Genomic DNA, 26992 nt, shown 5'->3' on the forward strand with positions numbered 1-26992 from the left:
TGAGTTCATTTCATACAAAATGGGAGCAAAACCAAAAGTGTTGCATTTATATTTTTGTTGAGTGTATGTATGTGGGTGTGTATGTGTATGTGTGTGTGTGTGTATGTATATATATATATATATATATATATATATATATATATATATATATATATATATATATATATATATATATTCTATTTCTACCTCATTTTCTTATGTCTTGTACTGTTACAAGTATTATTATTATTGCTTATCCTTGCACACGCTGTTTGATGAACATTTTCCTCTACTTGTACCCATCTTGTGTGTTTTTTTAAGAGCTGATGTGACGTAACATGTGAATTTCTCCTCTGTGAGATCAATAAAGTTTATCTTATCTTAAAACTAAATCCACCCTGCCTTCACTGTGCATGCACCATCAGCCACCATTCACTGATTATCACCTCGTTTCTGCTTCAAACTGCACTCCAGTCATCATCTATCTCAGCAACAGATATCTGAAGTGTTTGTACAACAAGCATTTACACATAAATTCAGCATTATTTCATCAGAAAAGGCAGAGGAAGCGATCACGGCGCCGAAGCTACACAAGCTGCTAGCTGCTGCGTTCACTGATTGTCTGTTATTTCAAAGTGTCACAGATTAATGCCTCGTTTTTGCTTAAAACAGCCTTGTTTCCACTTAAAACTGACTTTAATAATAATAATAATAAATTTTATTTATAATGCACTTTACATTTGACACCAAATCCCAAAGTGCTACAGTATAAAACAGAAGAACACAAACGACTATAAATCAATGTAAAAACAATAAAACAGTAGCAATAAAATCAAAATAAGTGCGATAAAACAGCAGCAATTATTTAGCTAAAAGCCGGAGTAAAAAGGTAGGTTTTGAGTCCTTTTTTAAAAGCATCCACCATCTGTGGAGCCCTGAGATGGTCTGGGAGGGTGTTCCATAGATGGGGAGCAGCCACTGAGAAGGCCCTATCACCCATGGTCTTGAGCCGTGTCCTGGGCACGGCTAGACAGTGCTTTTGGCCTGACCGGGTCCTAGTGGAATTGTGTGGTGTGAGCAGTTCAGTGAGGTAAGTGGGGGCCGCACCGTAGAGACAGTGATGAGTGTGCAGGAGGACTTTGTATTGAATACGGCAGTGAATGGGGAGCCAGTGGAGGGAGTGAAGAATGGGGGTGATGTGCTCGTGCCTGCGCACCCTCATCAGGACTTTAGAATGATCTAAGAGGTTTTATCTTGTCATCTGATGGTTAATAATCCCATTAATCCATGTGATGGCTTTGGATGAAGAGCTCCGAACTAATGCATGTTAAGTGGAAGAAAGGCGGGGAGGGGCGACGTTTGGTCAGCGACACCGATAGAGCTGATTTCACTCTACAATAGAATATTTTTCACTCTATTTAGACTGGGATCAAATATTATCCCAGCAGAGTAACTTTTACTCAGCAAAATTTACTGTGTAGGCAGTAGTAAATGTCCACTTCAGATGTTACACTATAAATGTTTTACTTTTTGTTTTTGGTCAACTGGAGAGTGAATTTGAAGCCCCAGTTGGGTGTGTCCAAATTTCACCAAGTTTGCAGTGCCTGAGTCCACCTAACTCCAAGACATCCCATCCAGCCATCAGTTTCTATGCCCCCTTCATTTATGGGTCATGGGGGAGCTGGAGCCTATCCCAGCAGTCATAGGGCATGAGGCAGGGTACATTCTGGATAGGACGCTAGTCTGTCGCAGGGCCACATATAGACAGACAAACACATTCATGCATACAAACACCTACGAACAATATACAGTTTCCAACCTAACCTGTATGTCTGTGGATGTGGCAGGAAGCCAGAGCATCCAGAGGGAACCCACGAGAACACGGGGAGAACACGCAAACTGCACAAAGAAAGGCCACAGGTGGGAATCGATCCCACGACCTTCTTGCTGTGAGGCAACAGTGCTAACTACTAAGCCACTGTGCTGCCCCCACCAATCCCATGAATGAATCAAAATGTGGAGTTTTGGTGTAGCAAGGTGAAGTCCAGATTGAAAAGATGTTCCTGCTAGCTTGGCTAGTGGGGAGTTCCTCTTTGGCTGACCTGGTAGAATTTTGGACTTCAGTTCAAGCAGTCTGATGTTCGAATCCCACTGCCATCCCGGGCACAAAGATAGGTCCTCCGGTCACACTGGGCATGACCAGCATGACCTGGATGAAGCACACAAAGCCCAAACACCCTGATTTTGAAATCAAAACAATTAACTGAAGTTAACAGGCTAATCTTGATTTGGGTGTTTTATTTAGCCATCTGTTTATAGACTGGGAGATGGTTGTCATTACAGGTGATTTAGATGGAGGTATTAAAAATTATGAACAGCATATTGCTTCAGCAACCATGTCGTAACAGTGGAGACTCTTGATACCTACTAACGATGCTAATATACTGAATAATACTGAAATATTCTCAGCAGAAATACTGGAGCGCTGACTTCTCAGATGAAGTAGTTGTACTTTGTATAAACTGTATTTCATGCTCTTTAAAATGTCTGTTGATTAAAACATAATAAATCAAGCACTATTTATTTATTTATAATGACTAATTTACTATAACAGGCTGAGTAACAGCATACCTCATGTTTCTGTAAAGGCTCTCAGTTGTCCAGGTGGTTTCCATAGTAGAGAAGCTTGAATCAGTATGGGAAGTTCCGGGTTCAAATCTCACCCCTGCCGAGTCACATACAAGAGAGTACAGTGACAAATGGGGTGAAAGTGAGACAAACGTAAAACCTACAATGCACAAAACAACAGCCCTCAACAGACAGCCAAACCAACGGTCAAAGGAAAAGAACAAAGGAAACACTTAAAAGTGAACAACAAGATAACAAAGGCCAAACTGAAACGATAACAGCACTCAACAAGTGGCTAAAGTATGAAAAACAGAAAATAAATGATAAACAGAAAATAAAAGCAGTGACTAAAGTAACACAAACCGATGAACAAAGAACGGGCCTAAAGGTATCAAAGAAAGGAAGACAGACAGAGACAGGGGACAAAGGGCAACACAGGCCCGGGCGCAGACAAACTGTGACACTTGTAAACATTTCAATAACTGTCTCACACATTTGATGACAAACTGGAGATCCTCTGCTCATCTTTGCACCTCAAAGACCCGGTCTGCTGTTGTACCAGATCTTGATTGCAATCACCTGCTGATAGCACCTGTTTGAAATAACATTAGAATTTATTGAGTTTGACCTCATTACTCACTATTAGTTGCCTCTGTACCAAGTTGTTGTTTTTTTTTTTTAGTGTGTTGCAGGCCTGAAATGCAGTCATGGATGTATAAGTGCAGATAAAATTACAATAACCACAAAAAAACATGACATATCTTGGATCCCTGGTTTCTACAATGTAATAGAAGTCAGCTTTATTTTTTTGTTTGTGTTTTACACTATTATTTTATATATAACATAATATAATAATAATAATAATAATAATAATAATATATAATATATATATCATATTAGATAGATAGATAGATAGATAGATAGATAGATAGATAGATAGATAGATAGATAGATAGATAGATAGATAGATAGATAGATAGTGTAAAACACAAACAAAAAAATAAAGCCGACTTCTTTTACATTGTAGAAACCAGGGATCCAAGATATGTCATATATATATATATATATATATATATATATATATATATATATATATATATATATATATATATATATATATATATATATATATATATATATATATATATATATATAGTATAATAGTGTAAAACACAAACAAAAAAATAAAGCCAACTTCTTTTACATTGTAGATATATATATATATCCTGTAAAACCTTGTGACAACTGAGCAGATAATGCAAACAAATTTACCATGTGACAAAAAATAAATAAAAAATACACAAATGAAAAAAAATAAGCCTCCATAATACTATTTCTCTTGACGTTAAACTCTGACTTGTACGTTTTCTGCAAAAAAAAAAAAAGGGTGTTTTGCAACAAATGAGGTCTTTTAAAAATAGTTCCCTCCAGTTATGAGCCTGTGAGTGCTGAGGGATGCGCGCCCCCTGGTGGCATCTCTTACATAGTTTACCTCATTGCAGCTCATATCCAGAAAAATTTGAGTTGTCCTCTGCTGCCATCCTGTGTGGACTTCGCATATACATATCACCACATTCCCCAAAGCAATAAATAATGCTTATGTAGTTTAAATTTTCTTCCATGATTGTTAAGATACAAAATTCGACTTTTTCAGACAGTGAAATGAGAGTTTAACTGTTTTTTTTTTTTTACATATTCAGATGCACACATTTTCTGTTGATTGTGCCTTGCCTCAAATGACCTCAAAACGTGCTGCTTTCTGGCAGCGTGATTCCTGGTGCCAAACAGACTGATCTGAAGAAAGGTCTGCGATGATCCAGCCACGGGCTGTGAACTGTCAGAACGTTCTAACAGGTCATTTGGCTGTCATGGCTGACCTTTGTTAGTGTGCTTCTTCTCTCCAAGGTGTGAGGATGATAGCATTTCAAACAGAAAGGTTAATAAGATGGGTTGGCCAAAGACCTTCTGCCCTCATAACATCACAGAAAAACAACTCAGTGGCAACACATCTTAAAGGTTGACTCACTAAATGAGCTGAGAAGCACAGAAATAATGAAGATCACCAGACATCTGCACCATTCAGTTACTTACATTAGTGGAAACTAAGCCAAAGCTGCATGTTTTGAGGAACAGTTTCAGAATCACACCAACTGATGGTGAAAGCACTATAGTTTCACGCCAGGCTCCATCTTGGCACCCACAGTGGTGCATGCTGGGACTCATTTGATATTTGCACAATTGTATTTTTTTTTGGGGGGGGGGGGGGGGGGGTTTCCACTTAAAAATAAATTACAATTGTGGTCTGCATTTCTCCCCTTCTTGATTGTTTCTTTGGGCTTTTTCCTACTTACCAGGGCAATCAGGGGTTAAAGTGGGCTGGAACGGTCCAGAATCTCGTTCCAGTACCCTCAATATCTTTTTTCCATCATTGCAATTAAATTCCAACCAAAAAAAAGCAACTTCCACTTTAGCAGAAACATCTCCGCTTCAGTTAACAAGGAAAGAGTCGGACAATGTGCTTTCATGAGGGGTATTGTGCAATTGTGCAAAACCCGTCCGAACCCAGTTACCATTAATGGAACTGAGGTGGAAACTGTGGACTACAAGTACCTGGGTGTCCACATAGACAACAAACTGGACTGTAAATGCAGATGCTATGTATAAGAAAGGGCAAAGCCAACTGTACTTCCACAAGAGGCTCAGATCCTTCAATGTCTGCAGAAATATATTGCAGATGTTTTATCATTCAGTGTTCTCCAGTGCTGTAGTGTGCTGGGGCTGCAGGCTGAAGGCAGCTGACATGAACAAACTCAACAAGCTCATCAGAAGAGCTGGCTCTGTCCTGGGGTGGAACTGGAGTCTGTGCTGGAGGTGTTGGACAGGAGGATGTTGAGGAAACTGCTCACCATCCGTGACAACACCCCCCACCCCCTACATGCCACACTGATCTTCTGTCGAGCACCTTCAGCAAAAGACTTAATTTCATTAACACCAAAACAGGCAAAATTGATTAACCACCCCCTCTGCTACTTAACTGACCAGTTCAATATCCCAAAAGTTGAATTGACTTCATGCTATACTCTGATTAAAAAGTGTTCCTTTAATGTTTTTGAGCACCATATACTGTTTTCACTTTAAATAAATAGTTCTGGTCTGCAGTTACACATCTACCTTGAACAAATCTTGAAGTCCGGTCTCTGGCCAGACTGTGTCATAAATTAGTGTTTCATAGCACCTCACTAGGACATACAGTGGAGCCAGGGACAACTAGCTGTGATGCTAAATTTTCATCGGGATCAAGAATGCAAGCTGGCTAAAGATAGTCACAGAGCAGTGTTAGATATAACCAGATTAAACTGTCTCATTTAAATGTCTTTATTGTCATAGACATGACTCCAGGCTTCAAGAAAAGCTTCATTACACGAAGTGTCATACTGAAGTGAGTGGGTCAGTGAAATTTGAGTCAGTATTTCAGTATATAGTGGAGTGGAACGGGATTTTAAATCAAGAAAATAGTCAATTTGACCACAGGGATATTTACCTCCAAAAATGATTTACAGAAAATTGTTAACCAATTTTTTTCTGCCAAGCACTTTGTTTATTTGTTGAATATGTAAATACCCCTTGATAATGAAAGCATGAAATGTTCTCTAGTGCCACCACCAGGCCAAACTTTTCAATTTGAAATAATTTATCTTGAAATGTTTTCATCCAAATCTTCTAAAATTTACTGACAGCATTAATGACGTTAATGAAGAGTATGAATGCTATTGATTTTGGTGATGGTATGACCTTTCCTGTAGCGCCACCATCAGGTCAAACTTTCAGTTTTAGAGTTAGAGTATCTTGAAAATTTTTCATCTGAATCTTTTCTAATTTGGGGTGCACATTTATGACTTTCACAGAATGAACCATATTGATTGATGTTGGTACCCCCACCTTCCTCTCATAAGCAAATTTACTTATTTTATTTCCTTTTTTGTAACATATTTGTCCTTAACTATAAACCTCACTCCCCCCTCCTCTTTTATTATCCGGGCTTTGGCAAAGGCAGAGGTACAGAGTTTGTTTTTTGTTTGTTTGTTTGTTTTTGCTTTTTGGGGTGTGTGTCAGGGGGTTTACATATTAGAAAATTCACCCATTTGTGAAACAGAAAATCATAACGAGTCAGATAGTCAGAACATGGAACAGTTCCACAGTCAAGCTTCTAGTCTGCACTACTTTACACAGGATGTGCAGACATTTGGGGTTATGAACAGCTCAAATGATGACTTGATGTCTTCAATATGGCTGACTGCATATCTTGTGGGGACTGGTACCATTTTGATTATATTAGCAGCACCACCTCTACCCTGCTGTTATAGTGGGGAAAGTGACCATATTATCTTCCCATTTTTGGAAGTGATCGTGTCTGCTCGTGGGTGAGTGAAGACAGGAGGGTCAACACTCTCATTCTCATCAGACACATTCTCCTCTATTTCACTTTCACAGCTGTTCCAAAACTTCATTCACTGTAAATCTTTTCCCAGATGACATTTTCAAGAGAGACGGAGAAAGAGAAAGAGGGACATCATGAAGATTGCAGTACTTTTGGAGCACAATGAGGAATGATTTGGCTGGAGGACTCCGGTGCAAGCTTTTATACGTTTGCTCCTCCCCTATTTTGCATGAACTACCAGTGTCCTTGTGGGAAAATCCCACCCCCACAGTGCGGGAATTATTAGTTGTATCAGTTCTCAGGAGGTGTGAGAAGTAGACCACATATTCCTAGACACACACACATACATTCATACCCCTAAAGTCATGTATCAACTCAAAAGTATCAACTCTGCACCTGCAGGTGTGGGCATGTTACATTTCACATGGATCACACACAGACAGACAAGTTTTAGACAGCTAAAAGAGCCTGGGGTCAAATTGACCCCAGAGGACCACCGATACATGTAATATGCGTTCAGCACAATGAAAAAATGTCATTGTGAAAATTTTATGCTAAATCAAATGTACCCATTAAAGTAGGAAAAGTCATGAAATATGAAGTAAAAAAAAAAGTCAAGTATTTTTTGAATGATAAACATTGAATGGGGTCAAATTGACCCCAAAGATAATAGGAGGGTCAAATCTAATCCCAAATCTTCCCTTCCCTCCACCTCCTGGTAACTATGCCTAAAATTTCATAACTCCTTTTTAATGAAATCTTTCTCTGTTCCATTCCACCATAACGCTGTACAACTTGGATGATGCACATTTTTTTCCCATTTATATACACAGAACCCTATACTTCCTTCAGAGATGTCATGGGTGTTTTGGTGGTTTCCCTGCTCACTTAATTCTCACACTATTACTGTACTTGAGAACTGCCTACTCCAGACAGATACATCATGATGTACTGTACTGTTTGTATTTCTTAATGATTTATGTACAGTAAGTCCAAAACATATCTGGTGACTTGGAAGTGTTCATGTTTCCATTCCTTGATTTGTCCAAAGGCAACAGGTAGGAAAAGTAAAGTTTTGAATGGGCAAGGATCCTTATAGTGCAGTTTATCGAAGCTCTATAAGGATCTTTGTACTATAAGGATTTTGTCATAGTATGTAGTAATTACTTATCACCTCCAAAAATCGAGGTACCGTACTTCATATAGAAAAAGGCTGCAGTTCCCAAATTAATTCAATATTATTTTTAAACCCCTTGAATTTAAAATGAAAGTATATTCACTGCACTATTGTTTCATTTCAACTCCACTGTGTTGTGTTCAGATGCAAAGATAGATTTGTCACTGTCCAAATACTTATGGACATGACTGTCCTTGAAAGAAAAGCACCAAATAGTGTTGCCTCTGCCAGTTACTTTACATTATGCTTACGTAAATTAATGCATGAGAGGGCTGAGTGACACAACCTATATGTCATGTGACAGTGTGTTATTCAGTCACAGTGCACATTGTTGAAAGCTAAGTCAACCAGACTCTCTTCGATTTAGGGTGCCACTTGTAGAGATGTATGACCTGATAGTGATGTAATGTAGTAAAAGTCGAAAGTCATCAAATGTCAATACAGTGCTTACCTCCCAACCAATCATGCGATACATCCCCTTGGCTCACTTCTTATTTCGAAGGCTGATGTCATGTTGACTCATCAGCACTGTTTTAAGATGAGATGTTTGTTGTTTGCCTTTAACAACCTTCCCATGTTGTTTGTATTTGGTCCAGAGTTTAGACACAGCTGACTGTGAACAACCAACATCTTTTGCAACACTGCATGATGATTTACCCTCTTTTAAGAGTTTGATAATCCTCTCCTTTGTTTCAATTGACATCTCTCGTGTTGGAGCCATGATTCATGTCAGTCCACTTGGTGCAACAGCTCTCCAAGGTGTGATCACTCCTTTTTAGATGCAGACTAACAAGCAGATCTGATTTGATGCAGGTGTTGGGAAATTTACAGGGTGATTTATTATTTTATTATAATTTATTATTTATTTGAGTCCATATTTTTTTTCCCTCTGCTTGGTCTAAAAAAGTAACCGTTACTGACTGCCACAATTTTTTTTTCTTGATTTCTTATAGTGTTTCTTAAAGCCAGAAAGTTGCCATTTCAAATGACTTTTTTTGTTGTGTCATGTCTGTGATCTGCTTTTTTCTACAAAATTAAACAACTGAATGAACATCCTCCGAGGCCGGTGATTCCATAATTATTGTCAGGGGTTGTAATCTTGTCCATTCTTGTCACTCCCAAAGAAAATCTCAACATCTTCAGCTCTGCCACCAGGGGCGTCGGACTGGGGGGGCAAAAGGTACTATGTACCCAGGGCCGAGAGCATGGGGGGGCCCATAAAAAAACTGGCATTAAATACATTTTTGTGTTGCATGTTATTAATGTCCATACAATTCACGTTGTAAAAGAATATAATTAGAATGAATGTATAAATGTTGCAAAACACAATTCTGCTCTAACAATAATATTGAAAGATCTCTGAGGGCCCTTCCACCCCTGCACACACACACACACACACACACACACACACACACACACACACACACACACACACACACACACACACACACACACACACACACATCCCAAATGGGATCTCAGATCTGACAGAAAGAGGAGGTGTTTAGTAGTGCTGAAACAACTAATCAATTTAATCGATTATTAAAATAGTTGTCAACTAATTTAGTCATCAATTAGTTGTTAAATAACTTTGTTTTACCGCAAAAGTTTTGTTTCTTCCATATAAATCAACCATTTCTGCAGCGCGGCTTTGCTTTGAACTTTGAACCAATCGAAGCAGTGATTTGGAGATTGAAGTAGTGCTTTGATCGGGTGCTTTGTTGATTCAGTGTTTTATTTCGCTTAATCTTAATTTTTCCCCACTAAAACCCCAAAGAGCATATGTCTTTGAGTAACATTTACCTTTATATGTTAATCTGACCTGTTATGGTCTTCTGAAACAGTTGATAGATGTATTTTATAACTTAAAAACGGGACCAATGCTAATGCGTTAGCATGTCTATGGTGTTTTCAATGTTGAAGTTAGCATTAAGCTGTTGCAGCTGTCAGCACATTTGTTTTCTGTATAATAATTCATGGTTCAGCGTTTGTTGTCATAAAAGAGTCAAATGTATTACAAATTGTAATATTTTATTCATTTATTTTATTTATATATCAATAATAATAATAATAGAAACAACAACAATAATAGTAATAATAACTAATAATGCCACAATACAGTTTTAGAGAAACGGACAAAAAGAATCTAATAAAACAAAACAGAAAAGATTAAACCAACTAACAATGAACATAAATAATTATAGAAATAACTGTTTCCTGTGAACACCTAGTGACTCTTAAACCTCCACTTCATCCCTGTTTTATTAAGTTTAATGACAGTTTGTTTTGGTCAAACCACATCTGTGTTTTTACACAAGAAAAAATAAAATGCAGTAAACTGCACATTTGTGTCTTTTTTCATGAAAATATCTTAAATATAACATATTATACTTTCGTCAAGCCTTTAAAATACTTTTGTGGACTCTTGCTGTAATATGTTGTCAGTGGTTCAGATAGTTGCTGTAGGCATCTAAACCTGAAATCTCTCTGTGGTGTGTCAGTAATGTATATGTCTAAAATAAAACAAAACACTACTCCAGGTATGTTTTTGACAAGAATATAACAAGTTTGTTACAAGGTCAAATGTTGATGTTGTGTGACAAAGGCCTTTTAATAATAACTCACTTAAAGAAATAATGGCAAAACTCACATGTAAGTAAAAAAAACAAACAAGACGATTAATCGAAAAAATAATCGACCGATGAACTGATTAGTAAAATAATCGTTAGTTGCAGCCCTAGTGTTTAGACTGAAATAAAATATGTCTTTCCTAAAAAATCAAACTCCGGATTTCAAAAAAGAAGAGAAAAAGGACAGGGAAAGAAAACTAAATGAGGGAAAGCAGCTGCTAACCAAATTCTTTGAAAAGAGAGGTGAGCTTGAAAGCTAGCTATATTGAGTTGGGGGTCTGGGCCCCCAGACCCCCAACTTAATATTGCTCCCCCAACTTTAAAAAGGGTTCTGACTCCCAGGTGTGATCTAAGGTATACATGATTTAGACCTGGTTTGACTACGCATTAGAAATTTGGTGTTTGCATTAATAAAAAAGAACATAACAGTGGCGGGGGGGGTCTTCAATATGGCTAGTACCTACGGCCCAGAATTTGGTGCTACGCCCCTGTCTGCCACCTCCACCTCTGCCTCCTGTCTTTTTGTTAGTACCACAGTCTCTAAACCGTACAACATAGCTGGTCTCACAGCTGTTTTGTAAACTTTCCCCTTCACTCTTGCTGATATTCTTCGGTCACAAATCACTCCTGCCACCTTTCTCCACCCACTCCACCCTGCCTGCGCTCTCTTCTTCACCTCTCTACCACACTCTCCATTACTTTGAACAGTTGCCCCCAAATATTTAAACTCATCTACTTTCACCACTTCTACTCCTTGTAACTGCACTATTCCACTGGGCTCCCTCTCATTCACACACATGTACTCAGTCTTGCTTCTACTGACTTTCATTCCCCTTCTCTCCAAAGCATATCTCCACCTCTCCAAACTAGAATCAACTTGCTCTCTACTCTCACTACAGATCACAATGTCAACCTGCAAACATCATAGTCCATGGGGACTCCTGTCTGATCTCATCCGTCAACCTGTCCATCACCACTGCAAACAAGAAAGGACTCAGAGCTGATCCTTGGTGTAATCCCACCTCCACCTTGAATGAGTCTGTCATTCTGACTGCACATCCCACTGCTGTCACACTATTCTTGTACATGTCCTGCACTACCCTAACATACTTCTCTGCCACTCCAGACTTCCTCATACAATATCACAGCTCTTCTCTTGGCACCCTGTCAAAAGCTTTTCTAAGTCCACAAACACACAATGTAACTCTTTCTGTCCTTCTCTATACTTCTCCAACAGTATTCTCAGAGCAAACATTGCATCTGTAGTGCTCTTTCTCGGCATGAAGCCATATTGCTGCTCACAGATCTTCACCTGTTTTCTAAGCCTAGCTTCTACTACTCTTTCCCATAACTTCATGCTGTGGCTGATCAACTTTATGCCTCTGTAGTTACTGCAGCTCTGCACATCACCCTTGTTCTTGAAAATAGGAACCAGCACACTTCGTCTTCACTCCTCAGGCATCCTCCCACTTTCCAAGATTATATTAAACAATCTGGTTAGAAACTCTACTGCCATCTCTCCTAGACATTTCCATACCTCCCCTGGAATGTCATCTGGACCAACTGCCTTTCCACTCTTCATCCTCTTCATAGCAGCCCTCACTTCTTCTGTTGTGGCTGGCGTGCCTGGCTGGCTTTTGTTTGTCCTCTGTTTCTGTCTTTTGGTTTTCCTTCCAGGTGGTGCGCATTTGGGACTGAGTGGCTGTGTGGCTGAGTTACCAGGACCTCACCCTGATCACCTGAGGCTGATCAGGTGCAGCTCGTTCAGGACTCACAGCTGTGGTGCATCTACACGGATTGGAACATGGTAGCATTTAAGTCTGGAGTACACAGTGTGTATTTGCCAGAGACTCGACCTTGTGACCAGACGGGTGAGATCGTCGTCTCTAGAGCCATCTCCCATCAGTGGATGCAGAGAACATCCAGGTTTGATGCATGGTCTGTGAAAGAGGAGGGGGTGAGGTCTCACGCTCGTCAGCACACTTCCTGAGGTACGTTTGGTTTTGTGACTAACATTTATACAGTCAGTAAATGTGGTGTCCCTCACACCTTATTATATTGAGCTGTATGTTAGTCGTTTAATCAGCTTCCACTGCAGTGGAGTTTTGTGAACGGGGTGTTCCATGCCTGCAGGGTGGGAAGCTGATTTGCAATTAAGCCAGGAAGTGTTTGCTGTTTGTACACCTTTGAGCGGTCTCTCTGTGTATGGAGTGTGGACTCACATAATGATTTCTTCTTTCACAGACTCGGTTTGTCGCGGCCACCTGGGGGGTGTCGGCGGGGTCCTTGGGTCCGAACAGTTTCTGGCTCCGGACCGTTTGTGCTGCTAGGAGCGCACCGTGTCACCACCACGCCAGACCGCGCACTCTTTTATTGTGTTTTTTATCACATCACTGTTATGTATTAAATTCAGTTATCCTTTGTACCGTGCTCTGCCTATTCCATACTGGGTCCTTCAAACGCTGGTCGGTTCTCCGGGCTGCGTCCGACACATAACGTCTTCTTTACTAATCTCTTGTACTTCCTGATTTACTCTTACCACATCATCCAGCCTTTTCTCTCGCTCATTTTCTTTATTCATCAACTCTTCAAAATATTCCCTCCACCTTCTCAGCACACACTCCTCACTTGTCAGCACATTACCATGTGTATCTTTTACCACCCTAACCTGGTGCACATCCTTTCCAGCTCTGTCCCTTTTTCTGGCCAATCGGTACAAGTCCTTTTCTCCTTCCTTACTATTCAACTTCTTGTACAGCTCGCAATATGCCTTTTCTTTCGCTTTTGCCACTTCTCTTTTCACCTTACGCCGCATCTCCTTGTACTCCTGTCTACTTTTTCATCTCTCTGACTATCCCCAAAACTTTTTTGCCAACCTCTTTCTCTTTATGCTTTCCTGGACCTCTTCATTCCACCACCAAGTCTCCTTGTCTTCCTTCCACTGTCCAGATGTCATACCCAGTGAGAGGAGCCTGAAAGCTGAAGGCTCTGCCTCCCATTCTACTCTTACAAACCCTAGGAACTACAAGTAAGCCTGCAGTCTGAGAGCGAAGCGCTCTATTGGGGTGATATGGTACTATGAGGTCCCTAAGATAAGAAGGGACCTGACTATTCAAAACCTTATTAGTAAGAAGAAGAATTTTAAATTCTATTCTAGAATTAACAGGAAGCCAATGAAGAGAGGCCAATATGGGTGAGATATGCTCTCTCCTTCTAGTCCCCGTCAGTACTCTAGCTGCAGCATTTTGAATTAACTGAAGGCTTTTCAGGGAACTTTTAGGACAACCTGATAATAATGAATTACAATAGTCCAGCCTAGAGGAAATAAATGCATGAATTAGTTTTTCAGCATCACTCTGAGACAAGACCTTTCTAATTTTAGAGATATTGCGTAAATGCAAAAAAGCAGTCCTACATATTTGTTTAATATGCGCTTTGAATGACATATCCTGATCAAAAATGACTCCAAGATTTCTCACAGTATTACTAGAGGTCAGGGAAATGCCATCCAGAGTAAGGATCTGGTTAGACACCATGTTTCTAAGATTTGTGGGGCCAAGTACAATAACTTCAGTTTTATCTGAGTTTAAAAGCAGGAAATTAGAGGTCATCCATGTCCTTATGTCTGTAAGACAATCCTGCAGTTTAGCTAATTGGTGTGTGTCCTCTGGCTTCATGGATAGATAAAGCTGGGTATTATCTGCGTAACAATGAAAATTTAAGCAATGCCGTCTAATAATACTGCCTAAGGGAAGCATGTATAAAGTGAATAAAATTGGTGCTAGCACAGAACCTTGTGGAACTCCATAATTAACCTTAGTCTGTGAAGAAGATTCCCTATTTACATGAACAAATTGTTTACATGAACAAATCTATTAGATAAATATGATTCAAACCACCGCAGTGCAGTGCCTTTAATACCTATGGCATGCTCTAATCTCTGTAATAAAATTTTATGGTCAACAGTATCAAAAGCAGCACTGAGGTCTAACAGAACAAGCACAGAGATGAGTCCACTGTCTGAGGCCTTAAGAAGATCATTTGTAACCTTCACTAATGCTGTTTCTGTACTATGATGAATTCTAAAACCTGACTGAAACTCTTCAAATAGACCATTCCTCTGCAGATGATCAGTTAGCTGTTTAACAACTACCCTTTCAAGAATTTTTGAGAGAAAAGGAAGGTTGGAGATTGGCCTATAATTAGCTAAGATAGCTGGGTCAAGTGATGGCTTTTTAAGTAATGGTTTAATTACTGCCACCTTAAAAGCCTGTGGTACATAGCCAACTAATAAAGCTAGATTGATCATATTTAAGATCGAAGCATTAAATAATGGTAGGGCTTCCTTGAGCAGCCTGGTAGGAATGGGGTCTAATAGACATGTTGATGGTTTGGATGAAGTAACTAATGAAAATAACTCAGACAGAATAATCTGAGAGAAAGAGTCTAACCAAATACCAGCATCACTGAAAGCAGCCAAAGATAACGATACGTCTTTTGGATGGTTATGAGTAATTTTTTCTCTAATAGTTACAATTTTATTAGCAAAGAAAGTCATGAAGTCATTACTAGTTAAAGTTAAAGGAATACTCGGCTCAATAGAGCTCTGACTCTTTGTCAGCCTGGCTACAGTGCTGAAAAGAAACCTGGGGTTGTTCTTATTTTCTTCAATTAGTGATGAGTAGTAAGATGTCCTAGCTTTACGGAGGGCTTTTTTATAGAGCAACAGACTCTTTTTCCAGGCTAAGTGAAGATCTTCTAAATTAGTGAGATGCCATTTCCTCTCCAACTTACGGGTTATCTGCTTTAAGCTGCGAGTTTGTGAGTTATACCACGGAGTCAGGCACTTCTGATTTAAAGCTCTCTTTTTCAGAGGAGCTACAGCATCCAAAGTTGTCTTCAATGAGGATGTAAAACAATTGACGAGATACTCTATCTCACTTACAGAGTTTAGGTAGCTACTCTGCACTGTGTTGGTATATGGCATTAGGGAACATAAAGAAGGAAACATATCCTTAAACCTAGTTACAGCGCTTTCTGAAAGACTTCTAGTGTAATGAAACTTATTCCCCACTGCTGGGTAGTCCATCAGAGTAAATGTAAATGTTATTAAGAAATGATCAGACAGAAGGGAGTTTTCAGGGAATACTGTTAAGTCTTCAATTTCCATACCATAAGTCAGAACAAGATCTAAGATATGATTAAAGTGGTGGGTGGACTCATTTACATTTTGAGCAAAGCCAGTTGAGTCTAATAATAGATTAAATGCAGTGTTGAGGCTGTCATTCTCAGCATCTGTGTGGATGTTAAAATCGCCCACTATAATTATCTTATCTGAGCTAAGCACTAAGTCAGACAAAAGTTCTGAAAATTCACAGAGAAACTCACAGTAACGACCAGGAGGATGATAGATAATAACAAATAAAACTGGTTTTTGGGACTTCCAATTTGGATGGACAAGACTAAGAGTCAAGCTTTCAAATGAATTAAAGCTCTGTCTGGGTTTTTGATTAATTAATAAGCTGGAATGGAAGATTGCTGCTAATCCTCCGCCTCGGCCCATGCTACGACGTTCTGGCAGTTAGTGTGACTCGGGGGTGTTGACTCATTTAAACTAACATAATCATCCTGCTGTAACCAGGTTTCTGTAAGGCAGAATAAATCAATATGTTGATCAATTATTATATCATTTACTAACAGGGACTTAGAAGAGAGAGACCTAATGTTTAATAGACCACATTTAACTGTTTTAGTCTGTGGTGCAGTTGAAGGTGCTATATTATTTTTTCTTTTTGAATTTTTATGCTTAAATAGATTTTTGCTGGTTATTGGTAGTCTGGGAGCAGGCACCGTCTCTACGGGGATGGGGTAATGAGGGGATGGCAGGGGGAGAGAAGCTGCAGAGAGGTGTGTAAGACTACAACTCTGCTTCCTGGTCCCAACCCTGGATAGTCACGTTTTGGAGGATTTAAGAAAATTGGCCAGATTTTTAGAAATGAGAGCTGCTCCATCCAAAGTGGGATGGATGCCGTCTCTCCTAACAAGACCAGGTTTTCCCCAGAAGCTTTGCCAATTATCTATGAAGCCCACCTCATTTTTTGGACACTACTCAGACAGCCAGCAATTCAAGGAGAACATGCGGCTAAACATGTCACTCCCGGTCCGATTGGGGAGGGGCCCAGAGAAAACTACAGAGTTCGACATTGTTTTTGCAAAGTTACACACCGATTCAATGTTAATTTTAGTGACCTCCGATTGGCGTAACCGGGTGTCATTACTGCCGACGTGAATTAGAATCTTACTAAATTTACGCTTAGCCTTAGCCAGCAGTTTCAAATTTCCTTCAATGTCGCCTGCTCTGGCCCCCGGAAGACAATTGACTATGGTTGCTGGTGTCGCTAACTTCACATTTCTCAAAACAGAGTCGCCAATAACCAGAGTTTGTTCCTCGGCGGGTGTGTCGCAGAGTGGGGAAAAACGGTTAGAAATGTGAACGGGTTGGCGGTGTACACGGGGCTTCTGTTTAGGGCTACGCTTCCTCCTCACAGTCACCCAGTCGGCCTGCTTTCCCGGCTGCTCGGGATCTGCCAGGGGGGAACTAACGGCGGCTAAGCTACCTTGGTCCGCACTGACTACAGGGGCCTGGCTAGCTGTAGAATTTTCCACGGTGCGGAGCCGAGTCTCCAATTCGCCCAGCCTGGCCTCCAAAGCTACAAATAAGCTACACTTATTACAAGTACCATTACTGCTAAAGGAGGCCGAGGAATAACTAAACATTTCACACCCAGAGCAGAAAAGTGCGGGAGAGACAGGAGAAGCCACCATGCTAAACCGGCTAAGAGCTAGTAGCTGCGCTAAGCTAGTGGATTCCTAAAAACACGCAAAGTGAATAATGTGTAAATAATTTAGAGGTGATTCAGCAGAGGGAGTGCTTTAGTTAAGGCACGTGAAGATAACATTGTGAAACAAATCGTTATCTAGGTAACTAGATCAATCTAACTGCGCAGATTAAACAGCTAACAGATACAGCAAAACACCGCTGTGCTCCGGAACAGGAAGTGATACAATACTGCAGTGAGAGCCAACCACCAGTAGAGGCAATGAGAGGGAAGATGATCCAGACTGAGGGGGAGAAGCCGAAAGGCAGGACAATGGAGATACAAGACAACTACCTGGGAATCTCAATTCAGTTTATTTACGATATAGCACCAAATCACAACAAAGCAGCCTCAAGGCGCTTCATTCAGGTAAGTTCTAACCCTTACCAGCTCCCTCAGCAAGCACATAGCCGACAATGGTAAGGAATGAATCCCTCTGACATTTTTAAGACAGAAATCTCAAGCAGGGCTGACTCAGAGGAGTGACCCACTACTTGGATCAGTCTAACGGTTATAAAGTTTTTCCTAAAAATGAAGGAAAAACAGAGTCAGTTAGCACACTCGCAGGAGTCCATCACAGAACAGAGCCCACAGTTTCTTTTCTGATTTATTATGAGTGCTACAGATGTCACAGGCTGGAGCCAGCTAAGTCCATGTCCAGTTCTTCAGGATGCAGCATCAGCCTCTTAGAAGTGAGGTCCCCGCATCCGGCAACAGCACCACAGACAGACAGAGAGAGCAGAATCCTTTGGCTGGAAATAACTGTACCTGAGGCAATAGTTCACCCGCAGTAAATCACAGAGAAGCACAGAGGTTACTAAAGTGGTCACTGGCAGCGAGCCCTATGCTTCACTGACAGAATAATTAATATAATTTAAAAGGATAGGAAGCATAATTCCTACTACACAGGTATGCTAACCATATGACAGAACAGATGAATCTTTAATCTGGACTCGAATCACTCAACAGACTCTGACTGTCACTCTGTCAGATCTCCAGCATTCCACTGTGGATAGACGAGAACCTTCCAGAAGGACAACTATCTTTACCATACAGGGCTGAATAATGGATTGTTGCAGAGTTGCCAGACACAAGCCACTCCTTAATAAAAGGTACATGGCAGCCAGCCTGGAGTTTTGCCAAAAGTTACCTGAAGGACTCTCAGACCATGAGAAACAACATTCTCTGGTCTGATGAGACAAAGATTGAACTCTTTAGCATGAATGCCAGGTGTTATGTTTGGAGGAAAGGCACCATCCCTACAGTGAAGTGTGGTGGTGGCAGCATCATGCTGTGGGGATGTTTTTCAGCAGCGTTAACTGGGAGACTAGTCAGGAATGAGGGAAAGATGAATGCAGCATTGTACAGAGACATTCTGGATGATAACCTGATCCAGAGCGCTCTTGACCTCAGCCTGGGGCGATGGTTTATCTTTCAGCAGGACAATGACCCTAAGCACACAGCCAAGATATCAAAGGAGTGGCTTCCAGACAACTCTGTGAATGTCCTTGAGTGGCCCAGCCAGAGCCCAGACCTGAATCAGATTGAACATCTCTGGAGAGATCTGAAAATGGCTGTACACTGATGCTCCCCATCCAACCTGATGGAGCTTGAGAGGTGCTGCAAAGAGGAATTGGCAAAACTGCCCAAAAATAAGTGTGCCAAGCTTGTGGCATCATAGTGAGAAGACTTGAGGGTGTAATTGCTGCCAAAGCTGCATCAACATAGTAGTGAGCAAAGGGTGTGAATACCGATGTACATGTGATTCCTTTATTTCTAATAACGTTGTAATAATGTTGTCATTATGGGGTGTTGGAATAAGGCTGTAACATAACAAAATGTGGAAAAAGTGAAGCGCTGTGAAGTCTGTGTACCCACATGTTACAGCTGGAGAACACATATTGTGACATGCAGAATCACACCATCCCAACACTCCACTGTGAGGGGCGTGCATCGGTGGATGTCTTCATGAAACAGATGCATCAGGTCAGTCGTGTAACAAATAAAAGGCAGTAAAAGTCATCCACCTCAGTTCATTACTTCCTTGTTCCCTCATTATTTTGTGCTTACATATGTCCATTGATTTATGTACATTTGCTGCTGTCTGTGCCTAATGTGGTATCACCACACCTTCTGCGTGCTTGCACTCTGTTCCTGCGTGCACATGCAAGTGTGCACAAAACCTTCGCCGCACCATCATTCACACCTGTCCAACTGTGTGTCCCTCCCCACAACAGGTGGAATGTTTTGTGACTTCCCAATTCAGGTTTTGATCAGGTAAACAATTTGACACCAAAATTAAAATTGTGCAACCAGCAGTCCCTGAGATATAACACCTGCAGAAGCACGCAGGTGGAATCCAGATTGATTTTCATTAGTTATCCCAACTCTATGAAATTTACACCACACACAGTAAATTTTGAGAGAAAAATGGAGTACAGTGAATGCATATTGTCTGTAATGATCCTGATATTATATTCCTGTGTTGGATTTTGTCGATATTATCGTTTTGATTTTTTTTCCTCCATTTGTTTAGTTTTGTTCTTATGTTGTTTCTGTGGTTTTTGTTGCTGTTTAGTGTTTTGTTATTTTATACAAATTTTATTGTAGGGTTTTGTTATTTTGTTCATGATCATTTTCTTTGTAACATTTTGTTTGTAACATTTACATTTTTGTGGTTAATTGCCAGTCTTTACAGTTCTGATTTATTTTTTTATTCACTTTTTCCTCACTTCCTGTTTTACTTTGAGATCGCCTTCTCGTCTTTTGATTCTCTTATGGGATGTTTGTCTCCATGCCTGTTTTGCATTTTGTTAGTCACTTCTTTTATTTTGTTAGTCACTCCCGGCTCTTGTGGCAATGCATTTTTCCTTATTTTTAATCACCTCCTTGTGTTTCCCTGTAGCCGATTCTACATTCCTTTTCTCTCGCGCGCGCGCGCTCTCTCTCTCTCTCTCTCTCTCTCTCTCTCTCTCTTCTTTTTTACTTCTCCCTCAAGCCTGCTGTTTTAGATACCATCTGCCTGTGTTGGGTCTCTGCACTTTTGAACTTTGGCCTGTTTCCTGGAACAACCGGAGTATAAATCCTTACAGATGCCTTTTGCTTTATTATCTGATCCCTGTGAATTACTTTGGATTGTCCTTTGTTTATGATTAAAAGAACTTTCTAGTCTTCATCTTGCGGGTCTCAGCGTTGGGGTTATCTTAGTCTCAGAACCATGACAAGGTCTCACTCCAAATAATGTTAAAGCAACACTATCTGGAGATAAATCAATGCCATTATTGTCGACATACAACCTACACAGACCCTGAGGTCCACTAGTGCTGGAGCTTATCCTCAGATTATGTAGCATGAAATAGATGAGAGTTAAGACGGTACCCGTTTACAACTGAGTAGACGGAGATGATGCATATGAAGTTTCTTGTCTACAGCTTGGTATCCTAACTCCTATTCCACTGAGCTACCTGATCTAATATAGTGTAACATCAACTGTACCATTGTATTAGGGAGGGGTGTTATTTAAAAAAATGTGGACTCTAGAAATGTTTTCATGGAATATGGAAATATACATGGAATAAACCATAGCAGGATAAATTTTGGGTCATTTGGTTCCAAAAACCCATATGGACGGAGCCAGTGAAGATATCAGGTTCAAAAATCACCAAAAATATCGACGAAAATGTCATATCTTGAGAACCACTGCACCTAGAGACTTGAAATTTGGATCCAAATGTTGCTTGACCCCAAGTTTATATTCAACTTCTATAGTAACAATAAGCCTATCTGGTGTTTTTAAGAGTAATTGACAAAATATAATATGATCAATTGTAACAAACAAAATCTATGTAGTTTTTATTTCAGGAACATCAGTTGAGTATAATCATCACATGTAAAGAATGACATGGCCACAATGAACTAATCATAAGCAACAGAGTGGTTTTCTACATCAACAGCACATATACAACACATGCGTTACTTTATATTTTCAAACGCTCCATCCATATGGGTTCTTGGAACCAAATGACCCAAAAATTATACTGTTATGGTATATTCCATGTATATTTCCATATTCCATGCAAAATTTATAGATTTCAAACATTTTTGAAATAACCATCCATCCATTTTCTTCCGCTTTATCCGGAGTCGGGTCGCGGGGGCAGCAGCTCAAGCCCTCCCTAATTGTATAAACGTACTGTGTTAAAGTTCTGTCTACTTGATTTAACACTGTGATTGAGCTGATTTTGGAGTGGGCCTATAGGAGCTCACTGCAGAGTGTTTTACGCTGCAAAATTTACTGTGTAACACTTAAATGACCAGTGTAATAAATCTCAAGCAGTTATATTAGTGATAAAATTATGCAACATCCTTTATAGCATCATACTCAGAAAAAACTGTAGAACTCACTCTACAATTGATGATAAATTATCTCAGAAAAGCTTAAGAGCGCAGCTGCTTTGGTTTCTTTGCTCCAGCCTGTTTTCCCTGGAGAACATGACTACTGATGACAGAAGTAGAATGACCAAGCTCCCAGCCTCTCCCGTTCTTTCTCTCTCCCCCACCCCTCTCTTTCGCTCTCTCTCTCTCTCTCTCTCTCTCTCTCTCCTCCCTCTTATACCCATGCCCTGAATGCTGGTACGCACCAGCAGATTCACAGTCCCTCTGCTTCCCTCCTCCATCTCTGCATCTTGCTCCTGCTCTTGTGTCTCCTCCGGTGGATTTTAGCCTGCTGCTGTTGTGTAGAACACCGGTAAGAACAAGTCGTTTCTGCTTCTCTGTTATCCGTGTCCGTGTGCATCTCCTTGTGATTCCTTTTTATTATGGGACTCAAACAAAGGACTGGGGTGTGGCTGGACCAGAGGAAGCAGACTGCAGCAATGATATGATGATGGCTTGGAAGAAAGAAGGCAAATGTGAAGTATTTAGCTGGCGTAATGAATTTTTATAAAGTGCATTTATGACTGTTACGGGAGAAGAAAGCTGGATGCAGATACCATTTATAGTCTGGAAACGGCTGTGTGTCTCCTTTGAAACTCAGCATGTATCCCCTGATTTCATCCCAGGCCCCCTCAAATTTAGCACCAGCCAGCTTTGTGAATTATTCCCCAACAGCCGACTCGGTTCAAATATTTCCACAGTTGCTTGCGACAAAGAAGAGCAGTTAAGGCAGGTGCGACTGGACTAGGCTGGTTAAGATGGATTAGTTGAACCCGATGGCATGGTGAGGAAGATGACTGCAGTGATGCCTGCAGAGCTTTGAGCATGCAGGCATGCACGCACGGAAAGCCAGAGAGGGAGAACAAAGACTTCGGCTGCAACAAAAAAAAAGCAGAGACAAAGAGAAGAGAAAACAGGCTTCACATGAGCTGTGTGACTTTTGGAGCAAATAGAAAACAGCAGATGTGGGAGGCTGCTGCCGCTCGCACGCATCCATGTGTGCGAGGTGACATAGCCACTCCCTAAATGTGTTTTACTAAACACACACACACACCAGTGCTCTCAACAGCTATTTCGATGTTCATCTAAATTTGCCTTCTAATTTAGACGTATATTTGACTTTATTGTTGTGTTTGTTGCATTATTAACATAACAGCTGACAGCAAAGGTCAAACTGGCAACCTCAAGCTCCCCCCCCCCCCCCCCCCCCCCCTCTTCTACAGCCAAAATGTCTGACAAACCTGACATGGCCGAGATTGCCCGTTTTGACAAGACAAAACTGAAGAAGACGGAGACAAAAGAGAAAAACCCTCTGCCTACCAAAGAGAGTGAGTGTCCATTGTGTCTTTCTCTCTGTGTTGCAGGAAAAAAACAAACATAAAAAACCCTCACAAGCTTGAATCCCTTCAATAATTTCCCCATCAGCAGTTTATCATCAAACCCATTTTGACGTTGTGAGCAGCGAAAACAAATGACTGCAGCACATCCCCTCCGAACATCGCACTAACCCTTTCCATCGTTCTGCTTTTCCTTTTCCAGCCATCGAGCAAGAGAGAAAAGGCGACGCCACACCTTGACTTCAGAGCACAGGAAGAAAAAGACGCTGAGATGCCACAGCAAAAAGCACTTTGTTTTGATTGTCGCAGTATTTTGAATTCTAATTTCGTCTTCTGAAATGGGTGCTCTCGGGCTCCCTAGGGTGCTGTAAGGGTGTATGGCGTCCTCACACGGGGGCTCTCTCACCGCTCGGGTGGAACACTTTAGCCTGGGTGCCTGTCTCACACAGTTAGCCTGTTTAGGTAACTCATCTCCAATATTGCCAAAAGGGGGAGTGGTGGAGCGATGTAGCACAGAGAGACAGGCAGGCATCCAGGGTAGGGGGGATGGGGGAGTGACAACACATCTGGTCATGTGGGATGTTTTCATAAACTTTTTACGTTTCTTTATGAAATAAATATGAAGAACTGAAACCAGTTCATAGTGTGAGTTGTTCTTCCTCGGCGTGCAGTTGATGAAAACACAGCATTTACAGTTCATGGCGTGTTCACTTGATGGTACATCAAGTGTAGTGTGGTTAATGTTTTCCACTGATCATCACATTGGTGATTAAAATTGATTGAGAACATTATCCAAATTATTTAATTTTGATGAAAAATTATTATTAGCAGGTCATCTAAAGATATCTCATATTACATTTTTGGAGGGGTAAAGTGAAGCAGACCATATCGGAAAATAATTATAGATTACAATGTACTTAATTATAGATTACAATGTACTAAAAAATGGTAGCACTTAAAAATGCCAGTGTTGCTGGAGTGGGGTCATTTATTGTCCCATACCTGCTTTGTATGAAATATGAAGTCCACAAATTTTGCAGTATTGTGTTTGACAAGACTGATCTACATTTTACGTATTTGAAATTATCACTTGACTACTCTGTGATACAAGTGTCAGGACCCCAAGAACAGTATAAGATCCCAGAACCCGATCCCAGAACCTTTCACGAAGGACCCCCAGGGAATGGATGAGACCCCAGATGGAACAAGATCTTACAATGCAGATTAACATAACATGCCAAATTTTCTGCACACTAGATCTTTGCTTTTAAGCAGTTGCTACTAAAAAAATAATGAAAATGCAAAGGATTGAAATTGTACAAACCTTCCTATTATGTGCATTGTACATCATGCAAAAAAAACAGACTATGACTCTAATAATCAACACAGGCAAGTTATATTGTTTTAAAGTTTCTAATTCTCACCTTTTCATCAATATACAATGAGGTACCGTAGCTTCGAACCATTTGATATGTCGAAACACATTTTTGAATCACATATTTTCCTAATTCTTTAAGCATTTTCAGTAATTTTGTCGATATGGATGATGCATAAAACAATCCATTATACATTGTACATAACTCATTTATTAAAGAATTAGACATGTGATGTGATGTGCCAAATGGTGCAATTCTACTGTATTATAAATTGTTTAATCTGTTGCATTACAGTGGAACCTAATTATGAAATGTCCATGTGACAAGTAAATAACTTGATATACAAATTTTTATAATATCAGGGTTGCAAAAATAATGAATAAAGAATAAAAAAAAATCAACACGTGTATGTTTGTACACTCAACAAAAATATAAACACAACACTTTTGGTTTTGCTCCCGTTTGTATGAGATGAACTCAAAGATCTAAAACTTTTTCCACATACACAATATCACCATTTCCCTCAAATATTGTTCACAAACCAGTCTAAATCTGTGATAGTGAGCACTTCTCCTTTGCTGAGATAATCCATCCCACCTCACAGGTGTGCCATACCAAGATCAATCAATCAATCAATCAATTTTTTTTTTATATATAGCGCCAAATCACAACAAACAGTTGCCCCAAGGCGCTTTATATTGTAAGGCAAGGCCACACAATAATTATGTAAAACCCCAACGGTCAAAACGACCCCCTGTGAGCAAGCACGTGGCTACAGTGGGAAGGAAAAACTCCCTTTTAACAGGAAGAAACCTCCAGCAGAACCAGGCTCAGGGAGGGGCAGTCTTCTGCTGGGACTGGTTGGGGTTGAGGGAGAGAACCAGGAAAAAGACATGCTGTGGAGGGGAGCAGAGATCGATCACTAATGATTAAATGCAGAGTGGTGCATGCAGAGCAAAAAGAGAAAGAAACAGTGCATCATGGGAACCCCCCAGCAGTCTACGTCTATAGCAGCATAACTAAGGGATGGTTCAGGGTCACCTGATCCAGCCCTAACTATAAGCTTTAGCAAAAAGGAAAGTTTTAAGCCTAATCTTAAAAGTAGAGAGGGTGTCTGTCTCCCTGATCTGAATTGGGAGCTGGTTCCACAGGAGAGGAGCCTGAAAGCTGAAGGCTCTGCCTCCCATTCTACTCTTACAAACCCTAGGAACTACAAGTAAGCCTGCAGTCTGAGAGCGAAGCGCTCTATTGGGGTGATATGGTACTACGAGGTCCCTAAGATAAGATGGGACCTGATTATTCAAAACCTTATAAGTAAGAAGAAGAATTTTAAATTCTATTCTAGAATTAACAGGAAGCCAATGAAGAGAGGCCAATATGGGTGAGATATGCTCTCTCCTTCTAGTCCCCGTTAGCACTCTAGCTGCAGCATTTTGAATTAACTGAAGGCTTTTTAGGGAACTTTTAGGACAACCTGATAATAATGAATTACAATAGTCCAGCCTAGAGGAAATAAATGCATGAATTAGTTTTTCAGCATCACTCTGAGACAAGACCTTTCTAATTTTAGAGATATTGCGTAAATGCAAAAAAGCAGTCCTACATATTTGTTTAATATGCGCTTTGAATGACATATCCTGATCAAAAATGACACCAAGATTTCTCACAGATTTACTAGAGGTCAGGGTAATGCCATCCAGAGTAAGGATCTGGTTAGACACCATGTTTCTAAGATTTGTGGGGCCAAGCACAATAACTTCAGTTTTATCTGATTATAAGATGCTGATTAGACACCATGATTAGTGCACAGGTGTGCCTTAGACTGCCCACAATAAAAGGCCACTCTGAAAGGTGCAGTTTTGTTTTATTGGGGGGGGGATACCAGTCAGTATCTGGTGTGACCACCATTTGCCTCATGCAGTGCAACACATCTCCTTCGCATAGAGTTGATCAGGTTGTCAATTGTGGCCTGTGGAATGTTGGTCCACTCTTCTTCAATGGCTGTGCAAGGTTGCTGGATATTGGCAGGAACTGGTACACGCTGTCATATACGCCGGTCCAGAGCATCCCAAACATGCTCAATGGGTGACATGTCCGGTGAGTATGCCGGCCATG

General features: G+C 40.5%; 1 protein-coding gene across 1 annotated transcript; it reads left to right on the top strand.

Annotated features, from left to right (window-relative positions):
• The first annotated feature begins 23338 nt into the window (after positions 1-23338).
• Positions 23339-24137, top strand: tmsb2 (thymosin beta 2). Its single transcript, XM_034182082.1, has 2 exons — positions 23339-23492; positions 23704-24137. The coding sequence occupies exons 1-2, from the start codon at positions 23393-23395 to the stop codon at positions 23739-23741; spliced, it is 138 nt and encodes a 45-aa protein (XP_034037973.1). The 5' UTR covers positions 23339-23392; the 3' UTR covers positions 23742-24137.
• The last annotated feature ends 2855 nt before the right edge of the window (positions 24138-26992 follow it).

This window comes from Thalassophryne amazonica, chromosome 11 (genome assembly GCF_902500255.1).
Source record: "Thalassophryne amazonica chromosome 11, fThaAma1.1, whole genome shotgun sequence".
In the NCBI taxonomy this organism is placed as follows: Eukaryota; Metazoa; Chordata; class Actinopteri; order Batrachoidiformes; family Batrachoididae; genus Thalassophryne; species Thalassophryne amazonica.